Source organism: Callorhinus ursinus, unplaced genomic scaffold (assembly GCF_003265705.2).
Source record: "Callorhinus ursinus isolate GAN/ISIS: 27379988/994484 unplaced genomic scaffold, GSC_fseal_2.0 scaffold90, whole genome shotgun sequence".
NCBI classification, from domain to species: Eukaryota; Metazoa; Chordata; class Mammalia; order Carnivora; family Otariidae; genus Callorhinus; species Callorhinus ursinus.
In genome coordinates this window covers 2155548-2180865 of record NW_027397152.1, presented here as the reverse complement: position 1 = coordinate 2180865, position 25318 = coordinate 2155548, and the positions used below count along the sequence as shown (strand labels likewise).

The following is a 25318-nucleotide window of genomic DNA, read 5'->3' as shown; positions in this document are numbered from 1 at the left end:
TTTACAGATCACTGGTAACATTGAACATTTTTCTATTTAGAATTAGGGAAGGTTTGATTTAGTAGATTCCTAGATAATTGTGTATAATGATATTTAACAGATACCCTGAGTGGCAGATTGCTTAAAGAACTTCTGAGTTGATACCTTATGAATATTAAGAGACTACTTTGAAATTTTTAGATTAGATGGGGCTCTTTCAGTGTACATTGAAATCATTTTCCTCAGGATTCACGTTCTAAAATCAGTACTTAAAGAGAAAAGATTAGCCTTAAAGTTGTTCACTAATTATAATATTCATGGGTGTGGGTTTTTTGTAAAACACCTTGAACAGAAAAATATATATGATAAATACTGTAATTGGTTGTATATAATTCCATAGAATGAGTCATTCAGAAATTAAGTCAGTTGAGTGTTTTGATGCTTGGAACACCAGCAAATTTAGGGGGAGAAAACTTGTCAGTTCTTTTGTTTTTCTTCATCTTTGTAAAGATAATCTCATTTTTTCCAGTTCTTTGTCAGCATTTATCTATGGTCTCCAATTTTGAAATTCAATTGCCTTTGACCTTGAATATTCAACTTTTTTTTTTTTTTAAAGATTTTATTTATTTATTTGAGACAGAGAGAGCGCACAAGCAGGGGGAGCGGCAGGCAGAGGGAGAGGGAGAAGCAGGTTCCCTGCTCAGCAGGGAGCCTAATTCGGGCTCAGTCCAAGGACCCTGGGATCATGACCTGAGCTGAAGGCAGATGCTTTAACTGACTGAGCCACCCAGGTGCCCCTAAGGTTTTTTTTAAATTGGTATTTCTTGAATTATTTTAAATTTTTTATTTCTTTTATTTTTTTAAGTAAGCTCTACGCCCAGTGTGGGGCTTGAACTCATGACCCCAAGATCAAGAGTCGCGTGCTTTACCAACTGAGCCAGCCAGGCACCCTTGTTTAGCTTCAGTATTGTTTTTGCTCTTAAACTCTGGCTGAGTACTTACAAATGAATTCTTCTGAATTAAATGTGAATATGATGTGACATCCAGTAATGTATAACTCTGGAGATCTGAAATTTCTGTATTAGGATATTCTTTGCACTTCATGTTGTATAGCATGGGATATTTGTTAAGACTTTTGGTTTGGTGGGATGGCACATACATTGCCAGAGTTCTCATAACCCTGGTATCCTTGAGTCAGTACTTTGTTTCCCCAGTCCCAACAAGTACATTTCATTAAGAGGGAATTTAAGGTACATTTTAAGTTTGTTCATGAATCTGTTTCCAGATAAACTTAATTGTAAAATCTGAGCTCCCAAGCAAAATATCAAAAGCACTCTTTTTTTTTTTTTAAGCTTGGTAAACAAAGTAAGCATCTCTGACTTCTGAACAGTCGGCACTTTCTCATAAAAGAGAAAGAAAATGGTATTTTAGCTCTGAAAAGTGTCTTAGAAACAAAAGCTCAGGCTAGTTCTTGCTCAGCACTACACATAGGTGATAGGATGGAATCAGCACCCTTTTCACTCTCATGGTGCCCTAGTTTAGATGATAGATGATTGTCCTTATGTTGAAGTGGAACAGTGTGGCACTCAGATTTTCTTTTCTTGTTAACCCTCAACAAACCAACCAAGTGATTTTAAGGAAGTTGGAGGATTTACCTTTTTAAAGAAAAGTTGTAGATTCTTTGGGAAAAGGTATAATTTTCTTCTCTTTAAATATTTGTGGCACTGCCGTTATTTGTACTATAAATAAATATATTTTTCAAGATTTATTTATTATTTTTTTTAAAAGATTTATTTACTTGAGGAGAGCGAGCACCCACACACGGGGAGGGGAAGCAGAGGGAGAGAGAGAATCTTTAAGCAGACTCCATGCTGAACATGGAGCCCGTGGGGCTCAATCCCACGACCCTGATGTCACCACCCAAGCCAAAACCAAGAGTGGGATGCTCAACCAACTGTGGCAGCCGTGTGCCCCAAAGATTTTATTTAATTATTTTATTTTGAGAGAGAGAGAGAGCGTGCTGGAGTGAGCAAGTGGAGGGAGGGGCAGAGGGAGAGGGAGAGAATCCCAGGCAGACTCGAGACAAGCATGGAGCCCGGTGCAGGACTCAGTCCCCTGACACCAAGGTCACAACCTTAGCTGAACGGAGGAGTTAAATGCCCAACCAAATGAGCCACCCAGGAGCGCCACAAATAAGTATTTTTTAAATTATAGGATATTGAAGCTGAAGGTAACTATAGATAATACAAGTCAGCTATTACAAGATATCTGAAAAAAAATATATATATATTTTTTAAGAAAATAAAGTTTACTTTATTCCACTAAAGTGGATTTTCTTAAAAAGTACATTCAGGAAGCTTTCCTGCAGCCCCAAACCCTGTGGGTGTTGGAGCACCCCCTACCCAGAGCCTGGACATTCATAATCAGCAGCCGGGAGCAGAGAAGCTCCAGGATTCAGGGTCCTAGACACGTCATAAAGCCCCAGGCCAGAGCCAAAACCGCTCTGTTGACAGGAGTCCAAGGGCCATGACACCCACACAGGCCTGCTCCCAGCCCCTGCTCTCCTCCTCAGTGGGTGCAGAGGCTGGATCTAGAGCCCAGACTGAAGGCGGGGTGAAGTCCTGCAGGGGGCTCTGCTGCTTCTCCATCCTGGCTCCCCTGGGGGTTCAGGGGACAGAACTGGGTGGGAAGGGTGGTGGTTGTGTTCTGTAGATTTCCTGGTCTCACCCCCTAACTGCAGTTTCTCCTCTGTGCCCAGATGAGTTGCTGTTGTGAGTTCTTGTGCTGACAAGCCCCACCCCCTGACACCACTGCCCTCAGCAGGCTGACTGCCCAACCCTTTCCTTCTACCACCCCCTTCATGAGGCTGCTTCAGAGCTGTGGCCCTCCTGGGGTGACAGAGGATTCACGCAGCACCATGCTGATCATGGAGGGGGATGCTGAGCAGGCAGCTGATGCCAACAGGCCCAGCTGTAAGGCTCCTGCCCCCACCCCATGGAAGAGGAGTGATCCCAGGCAGACTGGGGGAAAAGGCTGCCATCTTTACCCACAGCTCCTCCCCATCAGCACAGCCCCCCACTTCCCGGCGTGGGCCGCCAGGATCTGTTTTCCCCAGAGGCCCTCTAGCCACGCTGTCCCACCTAGGGGAGAGAACAGCCTGGACGGGACTTCACAGGGGGACCTGGGCATGGGGGGCGGAGGCTATAAAGTGATAGCTAATAACAGCTAATACAAGTCAGTTTTATATACTTTCATTTTTTTTTAAAGATTTTATTTATTTATTTGAGAGAGAGAATGAGATAGAGAGCACATGAGAGGGGAGAAGGGTCAGAGGGAGAAGCAGACTCCCCTGCCGAGCAGGGAGCCCGACGTGGGCCTCGATCCCGGGACTCCAGGATCATGACCTGAGCTGAAGGCAGTCGCTTAACCGACTGAGCCACCCAGGCGCCCTATATACTTTCATTTTTTTAAGAAAAGGATCATGTAACTGATTATAGGAAATTTAGATAATATCCAGTTTTATGTACATTTTAGTACATTTTTCTTTACCGTGTTTTTCTTTAACATAAGACAAGCATCTCCGTGTTATTTACAGACACCTACTTAACAACCACATGATGTGGATGTACCTTTACAAACTATTTTCTTACTATGATTCTTTAGGGTGCTTCTAGTTTTTCTACAGTTACAAATAATGTTTTTGTCCATGTGGCCTTTTCTTCTTCCTCGTCCTCTTCCTCCTCCTCTTCTTCTTCTAAAGATTTTATTATTTATTTCTTAGAGAGAGAGGGAGAGGGAGTGAGCTCAAGAAAGCAGGGGGAGGGAGAGGGACAAGCAGACTCTGCACTTAACATGGAGCCTGACACGGAGCTTGATCTCACAGCCCTGAGATCATGACCTGAGCCAAAATCAAGAGTTGGACACTTAACTGAGCCACCCAGGTGCTACCCCTGTTTTTCCTTTCAACATTCTCATTTTACAAATGAAGTCAGACTAAAACTAATGAAAATTAATCCTTTTCAAGGGTTACAGTTCAGGTCTTCTGACTCATGCTTGTACCTTTTCCATTATACCATAATACTTATTCTCTATAATGGAAAGACCACTCAGGTTGGAAAACACTATTTTTTGTATCTGTTGCCTTAACCCACTTTGGAACAAGGCAAGGCAGACATAAGATATTAATATTAACTCAAGTTAAAAGTTATCTAACCCTTCTGGGGTACCTGGGTGGCACAGTCGGTTAAGCGTCCCAACTCTGGATTTTGGCCTAGGTCATGATCTCAGGGTGATGGGATCAAGCCCCACATCGGACTCCGCACTCAGTGTGAATTGAAGTCTGCTTGAGATTCTCTTTCTGTCTCCCTCGGCCCCTCCCACTTGTGCTCTCTCTTCCTCTCTCTCTAAAATAAATGAATCTTTAAAAAAAAAAATCATCAGGGGCGACTGGGTGGCTCAGTCGGTTAAGCGGCTGCCTTCGGCTCAGGTCATGATCCTGGGGTCTTGGGATCGAGCCCCACGTCCGGCTCCCTGCTCAGCAGAGAGCCTGTTTCTCCCTCTCCATCTGCCTGCCACTCTGCCTACTTGTGCTCTCTCTCTCTCTCTGTCAAATAAATAAAAATTTTTAAAAAATCATCTAACCCTTTTGCCACCAGGTTAGCAGGTTTATTTTGAATAATTTACTTATTCTTTTAAATCAGTGGCCCATCTTTTCCTTTTTTTAAAATATTTTATTTATTTATTAGACAGCGCAAGAGCAGGGAGGGGCAGAGGGAGAGGGATAAGGATAAGCAGACTCCCCACCTAGGGCAGAGCCCGCCGCAGGGCTAGATCCTAGGACTCTGAGATCATGACCTGAGCCAAAGTCAGATGCTTAACCGACTGAGCCACCCAGGCGCCCTGGCCCATCTTTTCCTATTGTGAGTCTATCTCCCCTTCTTCATAATGAGAAAAAGAGGGTTGAGTTCTTAGTTCCTAGATTGTTGAGGAATTGCTGTTGTGAGAACACTGATTTTATACCTAAATGATCTTCTGCAACATCCCCTAGAATACCTAACCATACCTTAAATGAAGCCTATCCTTTATAGTTACACATAAGCCAGCTGCCCTCTGGGATTATGAACCAAACTGAATAGAAACCATACTCGTTTTTCATTCCTTTTCTTCTTTTCCTTGTATTTTGTTCTCTTTCTTTCTAATGTATTCATTCTGAAAGCATACTATGTGTTAGACCAATACGATGGTAAGTAGTAGAGTTCCAGTTTTTTTTTTAATATGCTAGTTTTAAATCATTTCAAATTTGAAGTTGTGATATATTGCCAAGACCTCCTGTGTACCTTTCATCCAGATTCCCTAATAATTAACATTTTATTTACTCTCTTACTGCTATCTCCATGCACACACATTTTTTTTTCGCTAAACTATTTGAGAGTATGATGCAGACATGATGCCCTATTTAATATTTCATTGTCCATTTCCTAAAAAAAAAAAAAGCTATTCTCCTTATAGTTGCATTAATAACCTTGGGTTGCCATAACAAAATACCACAAACTGTGTGGCTTAAACAACAGAAATGTATTTTCTCACATTTCTGAGGTGAAATGTGGAAAGCCCAAGCTCAAGGTTCAATACCAAGATCAAGGTGTCTGGTGAAAGCTCTCTTCTTGGCATTTATTTATTTATTTATTTATTTGAAATATAAATATATATAAACATATATATTATATGTTTTAAGATTTTATGTATGTATTTATTTATGAGAGAGAGGAGCAGGGATGCATCAGCCAGGAGAGGGGCAGAGGGAGAGAATCTCAAGCAGACTCTGTGCTGAGTGCAGAGCCCGACAGGGTGCTTGATCTCACGATACTGAGATCATGACCTGAGCCAAAACCAAGAGTCAGATGCTTAACTGACTGAGCCACCCAGATGCTGACTATGGGTAAATTTTACTGGTTATCCCAATAATGTCTTTAAAGGTCCAGGGTTATGTGTTGCAGTTAGTTGTCATGTCTTCTTATTTTTCTTCAATCTGAACAGTCTTTCCTTACCTTTCATGACCTTGCCATTTTTGAGGGATATGGACCAGTAACTTAAAAACTCTCCATAAATTTGTATTTTATTTTTCCTTATTGTTAGATTCATGTTATGCAGTTTTGGACAGACATACTGCAGAAATAAACTATGTTCGTAACTTACTATATTTGGAGGAACATAATGTCGATATGCCCCATCATAGTGATGTTAACTTTTATCACTTGGTGAGATGGGTTTTGCCTGTAAGGTTTCTCCACTGTAAAGTAAATGAGTATTTTTGGGGGAAGTAGTTTGAGACTTTATAAATTCCTGTTCTGCATTAAACTGTCTCTTGCTAGCTTTAGCATCTATTGATTATTGTTGCTTGAGTCAGTTCTTAACTGTGATGGTTGCCAAACGCTGTTTTTTTAAACGCCATCATTCCTTATATATTTATTGGTTTTCATTCAGTTGATTATAAGGCAAAGCTTCCCCCCTTCACCTCTTTGTTTACATCAGTATGTATTCTTGTTTGCTATTTTATTCAGTGCTTATAATCATTTAATATTATTGATTTTGACACTTGTCCATTCCATAGATTTGGCCAGTGGGAACCCCTTGAAGATAGTGCCTGTGTCCTTTTGACATCATACTTGGAGCACTTTTTTACTTTCTGGTGCAGTATGTTCCAAGCTCTTGTACCTTCTTTCCTGGTCTAGAATCAGCCATTTCTCCAAGAAGCCGTGGTTCTTCTTCTTCTTTGAAACCAAGATCTAGATAGTAGATACTGGTATATTATTACTTCTAGGCCTGTCAATGGAGATTAAGAAATAGTTGTATTTACACATATACATATACACACGCATTCATTCCCCTTATATTTCTATATTTAACTATGAGGTTTACACCAAGACTTCCAATTACAGTCCAGCACAACAGGGTTTATTTTTTTTTAAGATTTTATTTATTTATTTGAGAGAGAATGAGAGAGAGAAAGACAGCACATGAGAGGGGGGAGGGTCAGAGGGAGAAGCAGACTCCCTGCTGAGCAGGGAACCCAATGAGGGACTCAATCCTGGGACCCCGGGATCATGATCTGAGCCGAAGGCAGTCGCTTAACCAACTGAGCCACCCAGGTGCTCCACAACAGGATTTATTCTAATCTCCCTTTCCACATTTGTAATTTCCTAAGTCTGTATGTATTTTGAAAGGAGCATTAATGAGATCTGCATTGCAAGTTTGGATGTGGAGAAAGAAAAAGAATAGTCAAGGATGACTCAAGATTTTTGGCTGAAAAAAGCCACCAGAAGAAATGCCATTTACTGAGATGGAGAAGACTATAGGAGGAGACAGTTTGGAGGAAGAGAGTAGAAGGTCATGTGCTGAATCTGAACTGTGTATTAGATGTGCAAGAGGAGGTGTTGGGGAAGTAGTTGGATATTTGATTCTGTGTTGGATATTTGAGTCTACGGTTCAAAGGAGAGATCCAGGCTGAAATGCAGATTTCAGACAACTAGTTAATTTTTGGGGCCAAAATGCTTATTTCCATATCGTTAGAATTAGATTTAGATTTAGAATAGAGGCAAGCAAAAGGAAAATAGAGATCAGTACTATTAAAGTTAATTCCATATCCTTTCTGATCTCTTTCACAGATTTTTTTTTCTAATATGAAATCACTCTAATTACTACTTTTTTCAGATGATGTTTTTTTATTTCCATTTCAGTAAATTTTCATTTTTTAAAAAAATATTTGAGAGGGACAGAGATAGCGAGTGAAAGAGAGCACAAGTGGGAAGGAAGGGGAGAAGCAGACTCCCCACTGAGCAGGGAGCCTGATGTGGGAATCGATCCCAGGACTCTGGGATCATAACCTGAGCTGAAGGCAGATGCTTAACTGACTGAGCCACTCAGGTGCCCAGTAAATTTTCATTTTATCTAATCCCAGACCATATTCAGATTTCTTTCATTGATCCAGAAATGTCATTTACAGGTAGTTATTCCAAACCTATGTGCAATTTAGGGATAGAGATGAATTATATCAGATTACTTTGTCCCTTGAGTCCCTTAATCTCTCCATTACATTTCATGCCACTGATTTGTTGATGAGACTGGGCCAGTTGCCCTGCAGAATATCTCACTTTATAGATTTGTCTGGTGGCTTCCTTGCAGTGTTATTAGCTCTTTTTATTATTTCTAACAAAATTATCTGCAACTTTTTCTAAAACACCGTTCTGTATAAAAACTTTTCATGGTTTCTTGTTAGCCACAGGGTAAAGGCTAAAACTTTCTTAGCTCAATATTTAGTAACCATCAGAATTTGTTATCTTTGCCTAGTCTCCCACTCTTCTTCCAGCCAAACCTTCCTGGTCAGACACAAATAGAAATAGGTAGTATTTAAGAATGTAAACTTTCGATCCAACTGTCTATATTTAAATTCCAGTTTCAGTACCTAGTAGATGTGACAGTTCACATCATTCCATCTCTTAAGTGGAGGTAACAGTACCGACCTCATAGGGTTGTTGTAAGGATATCAGTTAATACTTGTATCATCTTTAAAACAGTGTCTAGCACATAGAAAATGCTATAAGTATTATTAAATAAGCTTAAAAATCTAGCCTAATTTTTTCCCTTTTGCAAAACAAAAGACACTCATTGCACAATCCTTTTCAGCACTTTTATTCATGACTTGTTCTTGCTGGAGTGCTCTTCCCCTTTCTTCCTGCCTACAAAAATTTAACTTCTTCATCAAACATTTAACTAATATTATTTGAACACCTGCCAGATACTCAGTCATTGAGGTCATAGTAGTAAACAAGACAGAATTCCAGCCTTTAGGGAGCTTATACTCTAGTGGAAGATACAGACAAGTACACTACAATGTGATAAGTGTATGACACGTGTACCTTCAGGATCCACTAAAGGCGTTGTCTTACAGAGTCAGGGGAAGCCTCATGGACGATGTGATATATACGCTGAGAGTTGAAGGAAGAAAAAGAATTAGCCTGTTAAAATGGGCGGCAAGACAAGGGAAGGAGGTGGGGCTTAGCTTTGAGAACAAAGTATAGTTCACTAAACTGCAGCTTTAAGGGAGAGTGGCTAAAGGTGAGGCTAAACAAGTAAGCAAGAACTAGGTTGCAGAGGGTTAGGAAAAGCGTTCAAGATGGGTCTTCTCACATCCCACTGTCTTTAGGCATCTTCTCAGACTACCTCAGCCAATTTTTCGCATTTCCTCCTGACTTTCTATAGTGATTTGACTCTAGAGTGTAGGGCTTGCATTGGGAAGAAGTTGCATTAAAATAGTTGGAGGTGGTTTGTTTGGGGGAAGAAGTAGTGATAAGATGGGGGACAAAATCTGACATGAATTAAGTTTAATATTTTGGACTTCTTCTATGGATGCATAGAAAACACCAAGATATTCAGGATGGGTTATCCTAGAAAAGGAAAATTCCAAAAGAGAAAGAGAGTCCATGTGCAAGGTTTCCTGGAACTGTATTTCATTAAAGATAGAACTTTGAAAGGGAAGAGATGAGACTGAAAGAAGGTAAGAACCCAGATCATAAATGGAGACTAAGGTGTTCAGGCGTTTTCTAGTAAGCATTTGGAAATCATTGATGGATTTGATATGAGAAACAAATTGGATAATGTTTGCATATTAGAAGTGAATGTAGCAATTTAGAGAGTAAATTTGAGGAGACTAAGTCTAGAGGCAAGATAACCAGTTAGGAGGGTACTGCAGTAGTAGTCAAGGTCGAAGGTAATGAACCCAGCAAAGAGCAATAGTAGGAAGAGAAGGAAAAGAGATAAATTTTACAGATATTATTCGAGACAAAATTGGCTGGACTTGGAGATGTATCAGATGTGAGGGTCAGGTAGGGAGGAGGAAGAGTCAAAAAAGATTGCTAAAATTCTGGCTAAATACAAGAGTAGTAACAGATGGAAGAGGAGGACAATTACTAATACTGAAAAATCAAGCTCAGCGTGCCTCTGAGACTTGAACATGGATGTGTGCTTTGACTGATAAAAGGAAATCCAAGCTTGGTATCCATAGACATGGGAGTCATTGCTGCATAGGTGGTGGGAGTTAAGCTGTGGAAGTGGATGGTTATGCTGATAGCATTTCATTTTCTGTGTGCTAAGCACTGTCCTGAATGCTTTGTATACATTGTTTCATTCAATTCTTGTAACAACCCTGTGAGGTTGTCATTTTACAAAGAAAAAGAAAGTGTGACATAGAATTAAGTAGTGTTTAAAGCTAATAAGGGACAGAGTCAGGAGTGGAACAAACTAACTTAAAACCTGAAATCTTAAAACATGATGCCATGGGTGAGTGGAGAAGAGTGCTTAGGAGAGAATGCTGGGGAACTTCAACATTTAAAGGAGGATGGTCACAGGTGGAGCTGCCTATCTACACATGCTCACCCATGTATATATGGAGAAGGAACTGGAGAGGTAGGAAAACCAGGAAAGTGGTTATGACAAGAAACCAAGAGGAATTACCATAACAGATTATTCTGTGTGCCAAAAGCCACAAAAGAAATAACATTTTAAAAATTTGCATCAGGTTTAATAAGTTGGAATTTATTGGTAATTCCTGTTTAAGTGGAGCAGTGGCAACATAAGTGAGATGGCATAATTTATATAAAGCTCTTGAGCATAGTAGATTGCATATTTTAAGTACAAACAAAAGTAGCTCCTATAGTTATGGAGTTAATAGGAGTTAAAAGTGGAGACAGTGAGAACTCTTTCAGATACTTGAATCTGAAAGATCTTAACTAACTCAGGTAAGTTGATTTGGTTGGGTTTAAATATGGATACATTTAAGTGAATAAAATTTCCATATAATTATTTCTGATAATAATGAACATATGGAAGGACTGTAGCATTGTAATGTTGAGGGCCCAGCTGAAGGAGACTAGATTTATATGGTTTCAATCTTCTGGTATGATTTTTCTTCAGCAGAACCCAGGAGCAGAAATAAAAGTGAAATAAAGGCATTCAGTTAGGTTGATCTAGATTTAGGATTTTGTTCAATGCATGTGATAGAAAGGCTAAATTGGGAGGTGGGGGGAGGAAAAGAAAATGAAGGTTTTAATAAAAGAGTATTTTAATAGTTTAAGGGGTGCCTGGGTGGCTCAGTAGGTTAAGCGGCTGACTCTTGATACTGGCTCAGGTCATGATCTCGGGGTTTTGAGATCGAGACCCGAGTCGGGCTCTGTGCATAGACCCTGCTTAGGATTCACCATCCCTCTGCTTGCAGGCACGCACATTCTCTCCCTCTTTCAAAAAAAAAAAAAAAAAAAAAAGTGGTTTAAATAATACATCAAAGACTGTGGAATTGATAGAGAAAAAATTGAGTACTAAAAGTGACTGTTAAGGGCGCCTGGGTGGCTCAGTTGGTTAAGCGACTGCCTTCGGCTCAGGTCATGATCCTGGAGTCCCAGGATCGAGTCCCACATCAGGCTCCCTGCTCAGCGGGGAGTCTGCTTCTCCCTCTGACCCTCCCCCCTCACGTGTTCTCTCTCTCAATCTCTCTCAAATAAATAAATAAAATCTTTAAAAAAAATACAAAAAATAAAAGTGACTGTTAGGAAAAATTTAGAACTCAGATCTAGATAAAAGTGACAAATATGGTGACTAACATAATAAAAAAATAAAGTGACAAATATAAGGGGAATGGGAGGCTGTGGTCAAAAAAGGGGATTTTAAAATGTGCAGAGGAGTGATTCTTGGAAGTCACTGAATTTAAGATCAAGATTTTGAGAGACTAGAAAACGTGATGAATCATCCAAATGGACATTAAAATTGTCCAGGATATAATGAAACTTGGGGTGGTTTTGCTTGAGGTTCCAGAAAGCAAATTGATTGGGCCTTGTCATGGGCCTTTGAAAAACTTGACCTCTGTGTGTGTATGGAATCAAGGTACTTATTTCCCAGGACCTAGTGCTGGAGCAGAGTGTTGCTTCTGGTTAGATGGCAGGATTTAGGTGTACCTGAGTAGTATCTGGACTAGCTGATGAAAAGAATCTATCTACAATAATAATGTAGAGGAGTTACACGCAGTTTGCCTAAGGTCACCTTCTGGGTGATTCTAAAGCCCATGCTCTTTCACTCACCCTAGTGTTTTTGCAACAAGTTAAGCTGCTTCAAACATTCTTTCCAAATGTTTGGGAGAACAGTTTCATTTTATTTTAGCTTCTCCAGAGTTAATGAGTTTTTTAGTGCCAAACATCTATAGAGTGAAGTGGAAAGCTATTCAGGGAGCACCTTGAACAGAAAATTAACCTCAGCCAATGTTTTTAGACACTAGTTTCAATAAATTGATCCATTAGTTCATTTGTCTGTTTATCTATTCTCCACCCATGTAATAGTGGTTACACAGTTTGAGAACACTATATTTGGAATAAGTTGAACAAAGTATAATTTGACTCATTTGGTTTTATTTATTGTCTTTTGTCATCTCTAGCTGCCTATCCCCACCGTTTGAATCTCTTTTACCTCGCCAATGATGTCATACAGAACTGCAAAAGGAAAAACGCAATCATTTTCCGTGAATCATTTGCTGATGTCCTTCCTGAAGCAGCTGCTCTAGTGAAGTAAGTAAATTCTTACTGCTTTTGGGGATCTAAGCTTAGAAAATTAAGAATTTTAGTTTTCCTTTTTACCTGTCAATAAGAACTATTAATAGTTGTACATGTTTGAAGATCCAAGGATATTTTGCCCAAATTGTTCGTGTAACTTTCCCACTAATACACACATTTTTCTTTTAAAAATTATTTCTTCTCTCTCTCTCTCTCTCTCTCTTTTTTTAAGATTTTATTTATTGGGGCACCTGGGTGGCTCAGTCAGTTGGGCGTCTGCCTTCGGCTCATGTCATGATCCCAGGGTCCTGGGATCGAGCCCGCATTGGGCTCCCTGCTCAGCGGGAAGCCTGCTTCTCCCTCTCCCACTCCCCCTGCTTGTGTTCCCTCTCTCGCTGTGTCTCTCTCTGTCAAATAAATAAAATCTTAAATAAAATAAAATTCTCTTCTTTATTGAACTGAAAAGTGAATTTAGATTAGTTGTTATCATTAGAGCTTAATATGTTCTTTTGACTCTAAGGGTCTAGAGAAAATTGCATGCATGTCTGACCTTTGTTGGGAAAAGATGTCATGGCAGATTTTGGGGAAACAGTGAGCTTGGTACTCTGAAATAAACCCAGCATAAGAACGGATTCTGATGACTTTTAGTGAAGAAAGTCATAAAACCATTTGGGAGTTTGGATTTGGGCAGTTTTTTCCTCTCTTTTTCTCTCGCTCTCTCTTTTTAAGATCTGTTCATTTTGAGAGAGAGAAAGCTCGCGTGCGTGTGCACAAGTAGGGGACAGGGGGGAGGGTGGAGAGAGAGAGAATATCCCAAACAGACTCCATACTGAGCATAGAACCTGACTCGGGGCTTGATCTCATGACCCTGAGATCATGACCTGAGCCAAAACCAAGAGTCTGACGCTTAACTGACTGAGACTGACAGCTGCATTTCTTCTCTTGTTATATGCATTCTCTTGGAGATTTATCTACTCATGGATTAAACACTTGCTCATATCCTAATAACTACTATAACTGCATCTAGATTTTTGATGTTTTGTTTTGTTTTTAAAGATTTTATTTTTAAGTAATCTCTACACTCAGTGTGGGCTCGAACTTAAAACTCCAAGATCAAGTGTCACATGCTCTACCAACTGAGCCAGGCAGGCGCCCCCCCCTTTTTTTGGACCATGTCTTCAACTTCTTTTTGTGAATTACTACCTCATTATTATATGATGATATTCAGCTCAGAACATCTAAAACAATAATGTACTTTACATTTGTATAAAGCCCTGCTCCCACAGTTTGTGTGAAAATAGGTTATAAATTGAAAATTGTTATACAAATGATATTTGAAACTCACAGTAACCAACTTTGCAGGTAAGCAAATTGAATTATATTCTTTCTTTTTACAAAATGAGAAAACTGAAGCCCAGAGCAGTTAAGAAATTGCCCAAAGTAAAATGTCAATTTAGTAAAAGAGGTGAGAATAGAACTGAGATTTTTCTGACTCTTAGTCTCCTGTTATTTCTATTTTACAATACAGTCTGCCTAAACTTAACTTACAGTTTTTCATCTTATAATGGCCCCTTAGTAATTTTAAATTCTTGTCCCTTCATTTCTTAGTCACTTACCAGAGACTTATTCTTTTCCTGTTTCTTTCTCCTTTTCTTTCTTTCTTTCTTTCTTTTTTTTTAGATTTTTATTTTATTTATTTGAGAGAGAGAGAGAGCACAAGAAGGGGTAGGGTCAGAGGAAGAAGCAGACTCCCTGCTGAGCAAGGAGCCCGATGCAGGACTCGATCCCGGGACTCCGGGATCATGACCTGAGCTGAAGGCAGTCGTTTAACCAGCTGAGCCACCCAGGCGCCCTCTTTCTCCTTTTCTCTCTCTTTAAATTTCCCATTATCATCTCTGTTTGATATATTTATATTTTTATAATAGCCTTCTAACTACTTTCTTATTGTCTGATATCAGCCTCAGGTTTTTATTTATTTATTTTAATCTGTATAAGTTTGCCAATAATAGTACCCACCCCACAGAGTCTGGGAACTACTAAATGAGTAAATACTGTGATATAGAGTGAGTGCTTGGAATAGTGAGTGGCATATAATAAGCACCTAATAAATGTTAGCTGCTACTTTGATGATGAGGTTGATAATGATGATTACTCCTACAATTATTATTAACAATTCATGTTACCAAATCACTGCTCTGATCATTCTTTAAAATGTTTTCATACTACTATATAATTTAACAAATTCCTTTCCATGTTTGTTATTTTCTTTATTATTTTTTTAAGGATTTAATTTTATTTGGCAGAGAGAGACACAGTGAGAGAGGGAACACAAGCAGGGGGAGTGGGAGAGGGAGAAGCAGGCTTCCCACAGAGCAGGGAGCCTGATGCAGGGCTCGATCCCAGGACCCCAGGATCATGACCTGAGCCAAAGGCTGACGACTAACAACTGAGCTACCCAGGCGCCCCCGTTTGTTATTTTCTTTGTCAAACAGGGAGCCCGACACAGGCTTGATCCCAGGACACCTAACTGACTGAGCCACCCAGGCATCCCGACAATAAGAATATACTTAATCCTACTGATGGGTGCCTGGGTGGCTCAGTCGTTAGGTGAGCCTTCGGCTCAGGTCATCGAGCCCCATATTGGGCTCACTGCTCAGCAGGAAGCCTGCTTCTCCCTCTCCCACTCCCCCTGCTTGTGTTCCCTCTCTCGCTGTCTCTCTCTCTGTCAAATAAATAAATAAAATCTTTTAAAAAAACAAACTTAATCCTACTGAGCTTTTCACTTAAAAAATGGTTAAGATGGTAAATTTTATGTTAATTTTTACCACATTAAAAAGAAAATTGGAGAAAAAACATAACCACAAGACTGAACAGGCTTACAATAGAAGGGTTCGACAAAGGAAACATTGTTTTGTTGTTTTTCTTTTTTGAGGAAATAATAAAATTGATAAACTTTAGATGAGATTGATCAAGAAAAAAGGCGTAAATAAACAGTATTAGAAATGTAGAAAGGTAGATGTGATTACAGGTGTTGCAGACCATAAAAGGATAATATGAACAGATTTAGTCCAATAAATTTGAAGATAAAGACAAAATGGTAAAGTTCCTCAAAAATACAAGTAACTAAAATGGCTCTAATTAAAAATTGAGGACCTTATAATCCTATAACCATTGAATAAATTCAATCAGTCGTCAGAAATCTTCCCATAAGAACATCCCTGCGTTTTGCAGTGGGTTTGCCACCAGAACACAAGTGTCGTGGAAACCACTGTTAAGGCCACGCCAGAATGGTAAAGGAAAAGATTTATATCAACATTGTTGTCATTGGAAAACAAGGCCACCACTACTGGCCATTTGATCACAAATGTGATGGGATCAAAACATTTGAGAAGGTGGCTGCTGAGATGGTATGCCTGGCTCTTGGATAAACTGAAAGCTGAATGTGAGCCTGGTATCACCATTGATACCTCCCTGTGGAAATTAAAGTCCAGCAAGTATTATGCGACCCTCCTCAGTGATGCCTCAGGACACAGTCTTTATCAAAAACATGATTACAGGCACATCTCCGGCTGACTGTGCTGTCCTGATTATTACTACTGATGTTTGGTGAATTTGAAGAAGGTAACTCCAAGAATGGGCAGACTCATGAGCGTGCCCTTTTGGCTTACACACTGGGTATGAAACAACTATTTGTTGGTGTTAATAAGATGGATTCTATCAAGCCACACCACAGCCAGAAGAGATACAAGGAAATCATTAGGGAAGTCAGCACCTACATTAAGAAAATTGGCTCCCACCCTGACACAGCATTTGTACCAGTTTCTGGTTGGAATAGTGACAACATGCTGGACCCAAGTACTAATACGCCTTGGTTTAAGGGATAGAAAGTCACCCAAGAGGATGGCCATGCCAGTGGAACCATGCTACTTGAAGCTGTGGATTGCCTTCTCTCAGCAACTTGTCCAGCTGACAAGCCCTTGAGTCTGCTACTCCAGGATGACTATATCCTGGTATTGATACTGTCCCAGTTGGCCAACTAGATACTAATATTCTCAAACCCAACATAGCGGTCACCTTTGCTCTGGTCATTGTTACAACTGAAGTAAAGTCTTTTGAAATGCACGATGAAGTTTTGAGTGAAGCTCTTTCTGGGAACAACGTGTCGAGGATGTGCCTGTCAGAGATATTTACCATGGCTCAAGTGGTTATCCTGAACTGTCTGGGCCAGATCAGGGCTGGCTATGCATCAGTGCCAGATTGTCACACAGCTCACATGCCTCTAAGTTTGCTGAGCTGAAGGAGAAGATTGATTACCATCCTGGTAAGAAGCTGGAAGATGGACCCAAACTCTTAAATTGTTAATATGATTTTTGGCAAGCCCAGTATGTTGAGAGCTTCTATGACTATCCTCCTCTGAGATATTTGTTGTTGTTTTGCTATTTGTGATATGAGATAGACCATTGCTGTGGGTGTCACCAAAGCAGTGGACAAGAAGGCTGTCAAAAGTGGCAAGATCACCAATCTGCTCTGTCTAGAAAGCTCAGGAGGCTAAATGAATATTATGCCTAATACCTGCCACCCTGTTCTTTTTTTTTTTTTTTTTAAGATTTTATTTAGGGGCGCCTGGGTGGCCCAGTCGGTTAAGTGTCTGCCTTTGGCTCAGGTCATGATCCCGGGGTCCTGGAATTAAGCCCAGCGTCAGGCTCCCTGCTCGGTGGGGAGCCTGCTTCTTCATCTCCCTCTTCCGCTCCCCCTGCTTGTGCCCTCTCTCTCTGTCAGATAAATAAATAACATCTTTTTAAAAAATAAAAATTTTATTTATTTGAGAAAGGGAGAGAGCACGAACAGGGGGAGGGGCAGAGGGAGAGAGAGAAGCAGACTCCCTGCCAAGCAGGAGTCCCATTCCAGGGCCCTGGGATCATGACCTGAGCCACCCCAGCACCCCCTTGCTACCCTGTTCTTAATCAGTGGTAGGAAAACTGTCTCAAAACCGGTTGTGTCAGTTGGCCTTTAAGTTTAACAATAAAAGACCAGGGGGACACCTGGGTGGCTCAGTCAAGTGTCTGCCTTCAGCTCAGGTCATGATCCTGGTGGGGTCCTGGGATTGAGCCCCACATCAGGCCCTCTGCTCAGTGGGGAGCCTGCTTCTCCCTCTCCCTCTGCCTGCCACTCTGCTTACTTGTGTGCATGCGTTCTCTCTCTGTCAAAAAAATGGATGAAGTCTTCAAAAGAATTTTTTTTAATTTTTTAATTTTTTTTTTAAGATTTATTTATTTATTTATTTGACAGAGAGACACAGCGAGAGAGGAAACACAAGCAGGAGGGGGTGGAAGAGGGAGAAGCCAGGCCTCCTGCCAAGCAGGGAGCCCGATGCGGGGCTCGATCCCAGGACTCTGGGATCATGACCTGAGCTGAAGGCAGACGCTTAATGACTGAACCACCTGGGCGCCCCCAAAAGAAATTTTTTTTAAATAAAAGCCTGGTTAATGCCTCTAAAAAATAAAGTCTATTAAATTAAAATAATTACTTATATGATAATAAAAGCTTAAAGGACAGAGCAAAAGAAAAAGGCTGGTTAATAATAGTGCATCAGAAAACCTTCAGAATGAAGGGAGAATATTTTGTAGACCATTTGTTTTATCTGTGGCAGTTTTAAGTTACTAGTTTTCAAAATCAGTACTTTTCAGTGGAAGCAACCTGGCCAAAAATCTGTCACAGAATTTTGAGACCCATTAAAACAAAGTTTGAGGAAAAAAAAAAATCCTTGACCTAGATGCAAGTTCACCAAATATTGAAGGAAGAAATAATTCCAGTCTTTCTCACACTTGTTCAGAGAAAAGAAAAAAAATGCTCCTCAGCTTACCTTAATGGGACTAGCATAACCTTCATGCCAAAGTTTAACTAGGAGATATGAGGAAAGAAATTACAAACTGATCTTATTCCTGAACAACCTGAGTCTAGTGGAACATAAAGAGTATAGTACATCATAGTGGGGTTTATCCCAGGAATGGAAACATGGTTTAATATGGAGAATAAATTCATCTAATTCACTGTACTTAAAAATAAAAAGAGAAAAATTATATGATCTTAAAAGGTGCAGAAAAAGTAAGTAAAAAATCCAATCATTATAAAACAAACCAGGAATAGAAAGGAATTTCTCCAATCTAGTAACCTGTATCTTCCAAACATAACAACGCATAGCAGGGCGCCTGGGTGGCTCAGTTGGTTAAGCGACTACCTTCGGCTCGTGTCATGATCCTAGAGTCACGATCCTCCCACATCAGGCTCCCTGCTCAGCAGGGAGTCTCCTTCTCCCTCTGACCCTCTTCCCTCTCGTGCTCTCTATCTCTCATTCTCTCTCTTTCAATTAAATAAATAAAATCTTAAAAAAAAAAAACCTATAGCAAATGTGTTATAGATGAGGAACAAAACAGAGGTAATGCCCAATATCAACATTTCTGTTCAACTTTGTCATGGAGTTCCTAACCAGAACAGTAAGCCAGAAGGGAGAAAGGGAGGGAGCAAAGTGTATAAATGAAAGGAGTGGGAAAGGAAAAAACAAAATTGTCATTAATTGCAGATGATATGATTAGCAGGGTTGTTGGACCCAAATCAATAAAAATAAAATTAATTATTTTAGCTGTATACCAGAAACAAAGTAAGAAAATTTTTAAAAAATTAATTCTTTATACTGGGGAGGTGGGGGAGAGGTGCAGTTCATTCTTATTATTCATAGTAATTATGTACCATGAAGTTGCCATGAACAGTGAGTTAGTGAATACTGAATCATTGCTCCTGGGGCAAAAACAGGGTTACGTTCCTGCAAGTTCCCTGGTCACACTATTTTTATCAACTGATCAATATATAACCTCTTTAATGTAGGTTTCTGTATACAGATACCTTATTTAATATATATTTATTAATATATATTTTTGATTCATTAACATTGAATTCATGGCTAACAACACTATATAATGCTTGAACAAAGTTTATCTAATACATGTATTTTTTATGTAAGGCACATCACAGCTGCCTTCTGCTTAGGAACTCTAGACAGAAGAACTTCAGCACTACGCTTGGGGGCCACTTTAAACAGCAAAATCATCACTCAGAAGCACAACAATGCAAAGAAATATGGCACTAAATAGACAATAAAAAGGATACTTGTTTCTAGTATAATAGCTTAAACAAGATGGCAGAGCATCATCTTGTTTGACCTCATCTGAGAACATGCGATGGCCATTCTGTATGTGTCTAAGAATGACTGAGAAAGCAAAACATTCCTTTTGGGGTTATAAATAAATTTTAGCAAGAAGGTGAATTTGCAAATAGGGAATCCAGGATTGAGATTAATGAGGAATGACTGTGTGTAAAACTTTTTTTTTATAAATTTATTTTATTCAATAGGTTATAGTATTATTCATTTTTCATTTTTGATACTCAGTTTGTCCCAGATTTGGCTATGAAGAACCCCTCAGGTGAGGGCTGTGATCTTTTGAACATATCCCATAATTCCTTGAGCTCTTCCTTACTTTCTGACACAACAAGATATTCCAAGATCCAGTACTGTCTCTGCTCCAACCTTAGAATTAGCAGTTTCCCCCAAGGAGTCTCAGTCCCTTTTCAGTGGGGAATGGTATTTATTTTTTTAAAGATTTTTTATTTATTCATTTGATAGAGCAGGAGGGAGCAGCAGAAGGAGAGGGAGAAGCAGACTCCCTGCTGAGCAGGGAGCCCGATGTGGGCCTCGATCCCAGGACCCTGGGACCATGACCTGAGCCAAAGGCAGATGCTTAACGACTGAGCCACCCAGGCGCCCCGTGTGTAAAAAAATCTTAACAAAAGTTGTGTAAGATCTCTATGGGGAAAATTATAAAACATAATTGAGAAACATTGTAGAAAACCTAAATAGGTATTTGTGGATAGGGAACACTCAGTATTTATTAACAATGTCAGTCTTCCCAAATTGATTTATAAATCCAGTGCAATTTTTTTTTTTTTTTTAAGATTTTACTTTTTAGGTAATGTCTACACCCGGCATGGGTCTCAAACTCACAGCCCTGAGATCAGGAGTCAACGTGCTCCACCAACTGAGCCAACCAGGTGCCCCAATCCAGTGCAATCTTAATTAAGATCTCAGTAAAGGTACCCTCCCCCCTTTCTACAGATTGGCTCTGAATTTTATGTGGAAGTGCAGAGAATTCTCCTTCCCCTCCCCTGGAAAGAGAAAGCCAGAAACTGCTGAAGAATAACAAGGTGGAAGGACTGGCTCTACCAGATTTCAAGCCTTATTATAAACCTGTAATAAATAAAGCAGTATGGTATTAGCCCGAGATAGCCACAGAAACTGATAGAACATAATACAAAGTCTAGACACAGACCAACGTATGAATATACTAGATCTGTGTATGAAACTATAGGTAGTGGGAAAGGAACTTTTTTCTTACAACTATTGCTCAGGCACTTGGCTATTTATGTATATGTATATAAAATTAGATCCCATCTATATGTGTATATAGATTCATACCATACACAAAAATTAGTTGCACGTTAAAGACAAATAGAAAAGAACTAGGGGCGCCTGGGTGGCTCAGTCAGTTAAACTTCCGACTCTTGATCTTGGCTCAGGTCTTGTTCTCTGGGTCATGAGTTCAGGCCCTGTGTTGGGCTCCACGCTGGGCGTGGAGTGTACTTTAAAAAAAAAAAAAAAGAGGAACTTAAAGGAAATTTAAAAAGCTATAAATCCTTTTGAAGGAGAATATCTCATGACCTTATCTCAAAAGATGGATAAATTCGACTTTTTTTTTTTTAAGTTTTTTTTATTCATTTGAGAGAGTGAGAGACAGAGCACAAACAGCAGAGGCAAAGGGAGAGGGACAAGCAAACTCCCTGCTGAGCGGGAGCTTGATGCGGGACTCGATCCCAGGACCCTGAGATCATGACCTGAGACCTGAAGGCAGATGCTTAACCATCTGAGCCACCCAGGTGCCCCTAAATTCGACTACTTTAAAACAAAGACCTTTTGGGGCACCTGGGTGGCTCAGTCGTTAAGCATCTGCCTTCGGCTCAGGTCATGATCCCAGGGTCCTGGGATTGAGCCCTGCATCGGGCTCCCTGCTCAGCGGGAAGCCTGCTTCTCTCTCCCACTCCCCCTACTTGTGTTCCCTTTCTCGCTCTCTCTGTCAAATAAATAAATAAAATCTTCTAAAAAAAAATAAAGACCTTTTATTTATTGAAAGACACCATAAAGAGTGAAAAGACGAGCCACAGAGTGGGAGAAAATATCTGCAGTGCAGTCAACAAAGGTCTCATACCCAGAAATACAAAGAATAACAAAATAACACAAAAAAGACAAAAAAAAATTAGAAGATTTTACCTGGCACTTACCATATTAGAAATTAAAACAAATTGTTTAAATATTAATTTCCTTTAAAGCAATAAACAAATAATTGGGGCACCTGGGTGGCTCATTTGGTTAAGCATCTGACTCTTGATTTTAGCTCAGGTCATGATTTCAGGGTTGTGAGATATTGCCCCGAGCCCGCTTAAGATTCTCTCCCTCTCCCTCTGCCCCTCCTCCACCTCTCAAAAAAAAAAAACAACAACAACAATCAAACTTCTTTAAAAATTTTAATGAGGGGTGCCTGGGTGGCACAGTTAAGCGTCAGACTATTGATTTTGGCTCAGGTGGTGATCTCATGGTCATGGGATCGAGCCCCCCCATTGGGCTCCACGCATAGCACAGAGTCTGCTTGAGATTCTGTCCCTCTCTCTCTGCCCCTCCCGCTTGTGTTCTCTCTCTGTCAGATAAAGAAATAAATCTTTAAAAAGTTTTTTTAATGAGAAGAGCCCATTAAGATCTAGTGTTTTGCATTTTTTTGCAGATTTCTTTAATATCTGGTAGTAACAGTGTACAGTTAAATTCTCTTATCTGCTTCTGCATTCAGTCTGTTGTGATATCACATCACATAGTCTTAGAACTGCTGAGATATGTATATCATTACATACGATGTGTAAGTCAAGTTCCAGTCAGGAGAGGAAACCACACACCAGTAATTTAAATAAGGAAAATTTTAATGTAAAGAATTGGTAAAGTAGGTAAAGAGTAGCTGACTACTACTAGAAGGAATAAGAGAACTCTAAGGTGTAATGAATGGGATATTGTGTGCTGAAAGCAGCTACTACCTCTGGACCTGAGGGAAAAGTGAAGCAAGAGCCCTTCCCTTCTCCCAATTGAAATTCAGACCTGAGGAAAGAGTGGATTGCTGTAAGAATATGCTACCCGCCATTGTAGCGGCAGAGACTGGCTGGGGAGCACTCATCACTGACTGCAAGAGCAGCAACATTCAGCTGTGCTCAAACCCTGCCAGGAAGCCTATGTGCTGATCCATTTAAGAACAGAACACCAGAAGAAGCCTAACTGCTTCTTCCAGCCTTTCAGTGAGGCTCTAGGGACCTCTATTGGCAGAGACTAACACTGAGCCAAGGGGAAATAGAGTTTGCAGTCTGGCTCCTGTACTACAAAAAAGGGTGAGAGGCAGTAAATTAATAACTAGCACATTTATTTGCCAGATAAGGCATACATTTTAAAGTCCACCAATACCAACATTAACAGGACTGTGGCACAGTGGAAGCTCTCCTATACTGTTGGTTTAAGGGTTGATTGGTATAAAATAACCTCCTTTTGAAAAGTTTGTTATGTATACACTATGATCTTTGGATTTCACCCCGAGGCTTTTACTCCTGAGAAACTTGCATAGATACAGCAAAATCAATAGCAGAGAATTTTCATAGCAACATTTTCTTGGTAATAAAAATTTGAAAGCGATCAAGATGTTTTTCTGCAATAAAATGAATGTGTTGTGGCATATTGGAATAACCAGATTATTTCAGTTACATGCAACAACATAGATAAATCTCACAAAATATTGATAGCAAGTACAAAGGAATATTTATGCATATATATGATTCCTTTATATAAAACTCATATTTGGCAAAAATAAACTTATTTATGCATACCTACATGTTAGAACCATAAAGAAAAAACAATTACCACAAAAGTCCGCCATCTTAGGTAGTTCAAAGGGATTGTGCTTTTGAGGGGGCCTTTGAGTCTTCTGGGGAGCTGCCAGTGCTTTATTTCTTATGATTACCTGGGTATTCACTTTTTAATTATATGTTGAGTAATTTTATATGTATGTTTTAAGCAGGTTTTCTGTCATGGTCATTTCATAATCTCAAAATGGAACCATTTTTTTTCCTTTAAGATTTTATTTATTTGAGAGAGAGAGAGAATCCAAGTGGTGGGGAGGAGCAGAGGGAGAGGGACAGGCAGACTGTGCTGAGCACAGAGCCTGACACGGGGCTTGATGTCTTGACGCCAGGATCATGACCTGAAGCTGCAATCAAGTTGGGCACTGAACTGACTGGGCCACCCAGGAGCCCCACCACTTTAAAAGGTTGAAATAGAGCACAAGAAAAGACTTATTACTTGGACCAAACCTGAATTTTAAATTGCAGTATTGAGTAAATAGAAGTTGGTTCCTTTTGAAAATTGAATCGGCAGCCTGTAAGTACAGATTGTATAAGAAAGCATAGAGCAGTGTAGTAGTCCCACTTAGGTGATAAGCTCTGTAAGATTTTGCTTACTCCATCCCTTCTTTGAGATTCAGTATCAAGAAATTTTCCCTTCCTGACTTCTTTGTTTCAGTCTGGATTAAGGAACTGGTACTCTTTGTTACCATTATACCCTGTCTCTTCTATCCTGGTACCTAACACACTACATTGTAATTGATACAAGTGCTTTTTATCACCAGTTTCTGCCCCCCTGACTTTGAGCTTTTGCTCACAGCAGAATGCCAGGCCCTTCCTAGGTGATTGGTAAATGCCTATACAACGGATGACTGATGATTGGATGGGATGGAGATACTGTGCAGTGCTGAAAATGGGTCTATGGATGTAGTTTAAAGGATCTTAGTTTATGAGAAATAAAATTTTAAATTTTATTTTATATTAATTCAAAAGTAATTGAATTTAGTATAATATTTAGTATCAGCTGTATGATTATCCTATATTAATAGTTTTGCAACTCATTTTGTGGCTGTGTTAATGTGTTTGTGATTACATTTTTTTCCTTTGTTTTCTGGGGGTTTTGTTGTGATTGCATTTTGGCATGAGATATTTTATGAAAAGCTAATGAGAACAGATTAAAGATGGCTTTAATATATACATAATTGTTTGCATCAAGTGAAGGCACTAATGATTTCACCATACACTATGAAAAATATTTCCGGTAGTTTCTATGAAGAAAAATGGTGAAAGAATTAAATAGTAAGGGTATTATAGGGTTGATAAATTAAAAACAATGTATACATTATCATGCTCACATTGTAATTTGTTTCAACAAAATATCATTTATCCCTTTAATGTCAGTATGAATGGTATTTGCCTTCTACTTAATTTGTAAATTCTAATTTGTAGTTGAAGAACTATAGAATGTAATCAGTAGGATCATATAAGGGTAAAAAGATATATGGAGACTGATCTTCATAGGAAATCCAAGAGAATTCACAGACTAAAAAAGATTTAGCAGGGTTGCTGGGTACAAATCAACATCAAGGATCAGTAGCATTTCAATACATAGAAATAACCTATTAAAAAATACAATAGAAGAGCAGATATTATTAACAGTAACAACAAAAGCTATGTAAAGTATCTAGAGTAAAAGCGTGTTAAGACCTTTCTGGGGA

The 25318-nt window shown here is 39.5% G+C and overlaps 1 protein-coding gene across 7 annotated transcripts in view; it reads left to right on the top strand.

Moving 5' to 3' along the window:
• Window positions 1–25318, top strand: part of RPRD2 (regulation of nuclear pre-mRNA domain containing 2) — a 99759-nt gene that overhangs the window by 33104 nt on the left and 41337 nt on the right. For all 7 annotated transcript variants that reach the window (XM_073888455.1, XM_025858300.2, XM_025858299.2 and 4 more), the window contains exon 2: window positions 12455–12584. In XM_073888455.1, the coding sequence (XP_073744556.1) occupies window positions 12455–12584 (130 nt within the window). The remainder of the gene's footprint in view (window positions 1–12454; window positions 12585–25318) is intronic.